Source organism: Acipenser ruthenus, chromosome 1 (assembly GCF_902713425.1).
Source record: "Acipenser ruthenus chromosome 1, fAciRut3.2 maternal haplotype, whole genome shotgun sequence".
NCBI classification, from domain to species: Eukaryota; Metazoa; Chordata; class Actinopteri; order Acipenseriformes; family Acipenseridae; genus Acipenser; species Acipenser ruthenus.
The window spans coordinates 76,363,783-76,371,353 of record NC_081189.1 but is presented as its reverse complement, the minus strand read 5'-3'; the positions used below and the strand labels follow the sequence as shown (position 1 = coordinate 76,371,353).

At 34.4% G+C, this 7,571-nt stretch overlaps 1 protein-coding gene across 1 annotated transcript in view; it reads left to right on the top strand.

Annotated features, from left to right (window-relative positions):
* Nucleotides 1-4,771: 4,771 nt before the first annotated feature.
* Nucleotides 4,772-7,571, top strand: part of LOC117421553 (doublesex- and mab-3-related transcription factor A1-like) — a 3,878-nt gene continuing 1,078 nt past the window's right edge. The window contains exons 1-2 of the mRNA XM_034036080.3: nt 4,772-5,546; nt 7,237-7,571. The exon at nt 7,237-7,571 is cut by the window's right edge and continues 1,078 nt beyond it. Coding sequence (XP_033891971.2) covers nt 5,051-5,546; nt 7,237-7,571 — 831 coding nt within the window. The 5' untranslated portion in view covers nt 4,772-5,050. The remainder of the gene's footprint in view (nt 5,547-7,236) is intronic.

Genomic DNA, 7,571 nt, shown 5'->3' with positions numbered 1-7,571 from the left:
CACCTTATAGTATGCCTCCCATGACCTGAACACCTAACCATCAGTAATGAAGTCTGGTAGAACATGTGAAAAGTTATGTCAGCAGAAATCTATTGAAACTGGAACTGTACAGTAAACACTACAAAAAGTGACCAACGCCTAACGCATTACATGAATTGGATGGGTCATCAGAAATGCATTCAGTCCCTGTAATCAGCCAAATAGAAAACACATCAATGAAAGCACCTGACTTATAAACCATATGTAGAAGGAATCAGTGAACCAACCCCATGAAATAATAACGGAACAACACAAAATAAAAGCTATCTTTAAGAAAGGACCTCTGGTCAAACCCCAGTCCTTGTTGATAACGGCATCCATTATGAAAGAAAGAAGGTATAAAACCAAAGAATGTTGCAATCCACAAAGATAGAAGTCCAATAAGATTAATATAGTATCAATAAGTACAGCTGCAGAAACAGGTAAGACTACCACTTAAAAGGTTAACATTGTACGCTATTACATTTAATAGAAAACAGTGGGGTCTGTTCAGTTCATATAAAGTGACATATCCTACCACTGTTTAAGTATAAAATTGTATTTACTTTAAAACACAAAATATACAAAAGAGACTCACACACAATGTTAGAGAGATTGAATAGACCCTAATGTAAAAATTATGTAAGAATGATTTTCAATAAATATATTATTCTGGTATTTTCTTGCCTTGTAATTGTAGCTGGATTGATGATAATGAAACCTTTACAAAATAAACCCAACAACAACAACTACAACCGGTATAAAGCAATACCACCACTACATTCTAAATTTCATATATATATATATATATATATATATATATATATATATATATATATATATATATATATAATAAGACTCTGTACAGTGTCAATTAACAAATGTCGCAAAAGCTCATTTTGATTCACAGAACAGCACAGCTTGCCAATGAATGATTTTATTGAACAGTAGGAGCCATACATAACTGACTTTCTATTAAGAATAAAGGACTAACCTGTCTCCGATGCTATAAAAACTTTGAAATGTATTGGTCTAGATTCATTTAATACTATCATATAGCTACATGAAGTAAAGATATGGCAGTGCCATAAACTTTCTTGTATGAAGAAATAAGCACAGGCCTTTATGCTTGTACACTCATGCACCTTGTAGTTATTGCTGAAATACAACAAGTAAACAAACCATCATAAAAAATGATTCTTGTTTATTTGGGATTTACTAGACAGTTAAATACATGGAAACTAAATATAATTAGACTTTAAGTTGGACCTATGAAAGCTAGTTTATAAATTATCATGACGTTGTCTTAAGAAAACATTGAGACATATTTAATTTTATTATTTTATTGTACTTGGTCGATAATTTAAAGTATATTTTTGTTTAATATGGGCTACTGTATTTGCAAACCATTTCAGGATTGTAATTCTGAGTAGTAACATGCATGTTTCACGGTCATTGACGCAGCGGCCATATAGGTGATTTTATCGTAGATTACAATAATATCATTAACACCCAATTTTTTGTGAAACAAAACAAATGGAATGTTGCACCATAACATTGTATGACTTAAACTTAATGTTATGCAACATATTTTAGCACTTTAAAGTTTTGACTTTTACTTGTTTCAGATTATTCACACAAAAACACATTCTTGCACAAATAACCATTAGAATATGTTGCCATTTGTTTTTACAGTGTGTGCAGGTCAAAGTAGTTCGTTATTCAAATGTATTAATTAATATTAATAATTTGTAATACATAATATGATATATATATATATATATATATATATATATATATATATATATATATATATATATATATATATATATATATATACTGTATATATTTTAGTTCAAAGAGCCAGCTGCCCAACATTTCGATATGTTGTACATATCTTTCTCAAGGGAGCCTTGATATATATCGGGCAGCAGTGTGGAGTAGTGGTTAGGGCTCTGGACTCTTGACCGGAGGGTTGTGGGTTCAATCCCCAGTGGGGGACACTGCTGTTGTACCCTTGAGCAAGGTACTTTACCTAGATTGCTCCAGTAAAAACCCAACTGTATAAATGGGTAATTGTATGTAAAAATAATGTGATATCTGTATAATCTGAAATAATGTTAAATGTGATATCTTGTAACAATTGTAAGTCGCCCTGGATAAGGGCGTCTGCTAAGAAATAAATAATAATAATAATAATAATCTTGGGAGCACTTATATATATACACCATTCCAAACAGCAGCATGGTGTTATCATGTTGTAAAATGTCTTTATAAGGAGTCCTAGCATTAGCTTGCTGAACACATACTTTATCAACTCTTGATTATTTTATTTTGCCAAAGAATGATAACTGAAAACAACATTTTAATATATATACACACACACACACGCACGCACGCGCACGCACGCACGCACGCACGCACGCACGCACTATAAAAATAAGTTTAATATCTCAGTAAAATAAAGGCAGCACAATGTAATAAAGATGGATAAATAAATCAAGCCCATCAACATTATAAATTTGTTTATTTGAATACATATTCTTTAAAAAAAGAAGATTAGTTTAAAGCACAAATTTACAACTAATAATTAATAATTTTGATTATAAAATATATTAAAATTATAGTCTGTTCCTCCAAATTACTAATTACATGTTACATAATTTGACATAACATTATTATTATTGTTGTTGTTGTTGATATTACAACTACTACGACTGCGACTACTATGAATAATAATAATAATAATAATAATAATAATAATAATAATAATAATAATAATAATAATATTTTGCAAATTTCAAAATCGTTTTGTTCAAACGCTTGCAATATGGTGCTATCATAGTCGCCGGAGACGGGTGGGCCACTGCCCACTCACTTATTAAACAGGTGTAGGGTATGGGGTGTGGGGTGTGGGGTGTGGGGTTATTATTATTATTATTTATTTCTTAGCAGACGCCCTTATCCAGGGCGACTTACAATCGCAAGCAAATACAAATACATTCAAGTGTTACAATACAAGTCATACAATAAGAGCAAGAAATACAATAATTTTTTCAAGTGTGACAAACCACAATTCAATAATACAGCAGATAATAGTGAAAGTTACATCAGGATATGATTAAACAGTGAAAGTTACATCAGGATATGATTAAACAGTGATAGTTACATCAGGATATGATTAAGTACAAAATACTACAGGTTAAACACTTGGCAGATTACAATATTCCGAAGTACAGGATTAAATGCAGTAAAATAGGGGGCAGATAAGAGCAAAATAAAGCATATTTAAATGAAGGGTGATAGTGTCCCAGGATACAACAGAGGAGTTCTACAGGTGCTGTTTGAAGAGGTGAGTCTTAAGGAGGCGCCGGAATGTGGTCAGGGACTGGGCAGTCCTGACATCTGTAGGAAGGTCGTTCCACCACTGCGGAGCAAGGGTGGGGTGCGGGGGGGGACAGCACAAACACCGACCCACCCAACCTAATTCACTCACTCTCACCCACTTTTAACAACGAGGGCGAGAATATATATTAATACCTTGAATCTCATCGTTCTTCCAAAACAGTTTAAGACGACACCGGAACTGTGTTGACAGACAATAATCCTAACGTTTCGCTAGCTGCGCCGCCAGCTTCTACAGAGGTACATTTAAGCTTTTAACAAATCATATGGGAAAGAATGAGAGCAGAGAAGCCGTTTATGTGTGGTAGCGAATGCTGCTACATTCGTCATCTTTTAACACTGTAGAACTGTTGAAACATGTTGAAACATTTACCATTTCATGTAATTTGTGTCCGAAGCATTTTATTTTTTGTTTGTTTTACAAAACAAACATTTAATTTATTTATTCAAACATTTTATTTTTTTAAAGCAATACATAAAAACATAAATACACGAATAATTGTAATCCTATGTAGCAATCCCTACAAAATATTGCATTATATTTCCCGTCAAGAATAAACATTTTCATAGACATTTTCAACATATGCCTCTATTGTGCAACATTTAGGAAGTAAGCCTATATATTAATTGAGTATTTATTTAAAAAAAAAAAAGAACAAAAAAATGAGTATCTGTTCAAAAGACTAAGGATTATCTGAAGTTAAAATTAAAGCACATTGTTTGCCTTTATTTAGGGAATCTGTTACTTGCGCCTTTGTGGAATATATTATTTAATATCGTCCTTATACAGGCTACTGAAATAACTTGGCAACTACAGTACCTGTGATAGACAAACGGTCCACAAGTGTTCTTTTAAACGACGTTTGAAAAATGAATCATGATAGGATAATAACATGTTAACAGTTTAGGCTTTATAATGTGGATTTAGAGCCTCAAATAAATCGTGTTTATCATAAGTGCACAATACAAAAACACAAAGAAACAATCACATTTTAGCTCTAAAATCCATCTTAAATCCAAATTACTGTGTAGCCTAATTGTGTACAGTATTGGTAGGCTTTAGTGATAAGTAGTTAGGCTGTACGTCTACAATGGTAATAATTTGCAATAATTTATAGTGACATAAATATCGTTTGATCGTTGAAGATTTGACAGTAGCAAATCCAATCGTGCAGAGGAGAATTAAAAGGCGTGTCACGTTGGCAAGATGAAGCCTTTGGGGAACTGAGACATTTGAGAACTGGAGGTTGGAGCTAGGAGCTTGTGATTTACATAAAGGCTTTGAAAGGGTGTGTTTAAAGCCCCAATAACCTGTTTGCCAGCATGTATGCTAGTAATTTTAATCTGTGCAATACCCACAAGTCGATTTTATTTAAACATAGGAGCCGTCAAGGGGCGTATGTTATCCTGTTGCTGCAAATCCTTCACACCCATGGTTTTGCATTTACATTGTCCACGGTACCCACCTATAAGAGACACAACTTAAAAGAGTGAGAGGAAAGATTTATTGCCCATACTCAACAGCAGATGTGCACAGTCAGATGCCAGTCTTTGCTGTTTTTAAATAGTTCTTCGGGTTCGGGATTTTAAAAAGGTAGGCTACCATAATCTACAGGCATCTACAACAATGGATGCAAGTAGACCCCTTTTACCGTCTGGCTTGTCAGGACATTCCCCGTTATCTCTCTCGGTCTCTGGGTTGCAGATGTCTTCTTTGCTGCGACCACCGCCTCTTTTCCTACGAGCTGCAGCCGCTGCTGCCTGCAACCCTTCCATGGAACGGGGCTACCCCCGTACCCCGAAGTGTGCCAGGTGTAGAAACCACGGGGTGGTCTCAGCTCTGAAGGGCCATAAGCGCTTCTGTCGCTGGAGGGACTGCGTGTGCGCCAAGTGCACCCTGATTGCCGAGAGACAGAGGGTGATGGCAGCTCAGGTGGCTCTGCGGAGGCAGCAGGCGCAGGAGGAGAGCGAGGCCCGAGACCTGCAGTTTATGTATCCTGCAGCTGGAAGTAGCGAGCAGGGAATGCCTATGACAGCAGCTACAGGAGTGACCAGAGCGTCAGGCATTGCGACACCAAGAACACCGGGTTACGAGGTCTTTGGAATGGGTGAACAGAAAGGAGGTTAGTTTATGCACCTTTTCAATTTTTTTTGTTTAGTTACCAAACTGTAACCAGGTCTGTTGGCTATTACAATAGTAGCCAACAATTTTATATGGCTTTCCAACTCTTGGTTAACAGGTTAAACGTGCCTATAACAAACGAAACGGTGTTGTTTATATCAGGGCTTTTATTCTTTCTATCTATCTATCTATCTATCTATCTATCTATCTATCTATCTATCTATCTATCTATCTATCTATATATATATATATATATATATATATATATATATATATATATATATATATATATATATATATATATTCAAGTAAAATTAATTTAAGTTAAACAAGTTTTACCTTACAAAAAGAAACCACGATACTAAGCTGTCTCGTGTGCCAGTAACACAACTCAAAATAGGATTTTTGGCTGCACTTGTATGCTTGGCTATATGTACCCAATATATTGGGCAGGATTACTGGATCAAGCCATATCAAATCAACAATATAACGTTTGAGCTTAATATAAAACACTGTCAGTGTGATTTTCAAAAGGGGCAAAATAAGAACGCGGTCGCAAAGTGATTTCTAAAATCTGATTTTGGTCACTAAGTATATGGCTTTCAAAGGTTTAGATGAAATGAGTCGTGTATTCACGTATTGACGCTTTAAAAATATAATTCAAGTGATGTGGTTACATTAATCATGGTTTTAAAATAATTTAGCAAGTTAGTTCTTATTTTGCCCCTATTGAAAACCAGACTGTGTGTGTCAAGAATAAAACATATATTTTATCGTCCAACTAGACAGACAACGTTATTATGGGCTAGACTCCAATCAGTCTCTCCGGTATTCCACACATCCTAACAGTTTCTGAAGGTTTTGTACCATATCTGTAGATTCAAAATATGATAACTGTGTTGTGTTGCTGTAGTAACATTACTGGAGAATCCCTGAAACGAAATGATCTGTGAAATAAATAACAACTGTTTATTTTAGTTTGTAACCGAAAACTTTAAGAAGCATTGGCATATAGCTGCCTTTTTAAACTGTAAAATGAATACATTACACGATAAACTGCTATAAAAGTTCTACATGTTTAGGGTATATTAAATTAATGAGGGTATATTGAATTAATTAGGCTATATCATTTTATTAATAAAAAACGCCGTTTTTTTATTTTATATTTATACATTTTAATTGTTTATTTGCCAATGTACAGCTCTGGCCAAAATTTTTGCATCACCTAGAATTTTAGAATTAAGACATACTATAAAAAAAAATAAAAAAATAAAAAAAAAAAATTAAAAAAAACTATATGAACATAATTTAGATATTTTATTTAACATAATAATACTGCAAACGTTTACCGGAAGCCACAATAGTAGTACAGTATTTAATGTAAATGTTTTTATTTGTGCCAGTTTTTCTTTAAGTGTATGGAAAAATACAAAGCGGTATGTAATTCAATATATTAACCTAATATTATTCAGCAGGTTTCATTTGACTTCATGAAGCAAAATTAGTTCATTCTAAAGGGTGATGCAAAACCTTTGGCCATAGCTGTATGTTGTTATATAAACAGTATTATTAGGCCTAACCCTAATTGCCAATATACCAACCTTTTACAAAAATATAGGCCTACACTTAAATAAATGAACCAAGTCATTTAAATGAATTAACTAATATATTATTGTAATGTTTTATTTCAGAAGAGAAGACACACAAATATGACTTCTACAGTGGGTTAATGGGACGCCCTTTGCTTTTACCGCATCCAGGTCAGGTGCCCTCTACCCTAGATAAGACATCCAGTCCAAGCCTTATCAGAGAAAAATCACCTTCTGCTTTAAAGAAGGCAGAGGAGGACACTGGCATTCAGTCACCTGGATCAGATCAACTTTCTGAACGAGGCGGAAGTCCAAGGTCACTGTCTTCTTCAGACCTGGAATCAGGTAGTGAATCTGAAAGACCAAAAGACTTTCCATCCCCGAGGTCCAGCCTTCCTGGGTCTTCATTGAGGCAGAGGGATCCCACTGACATCATG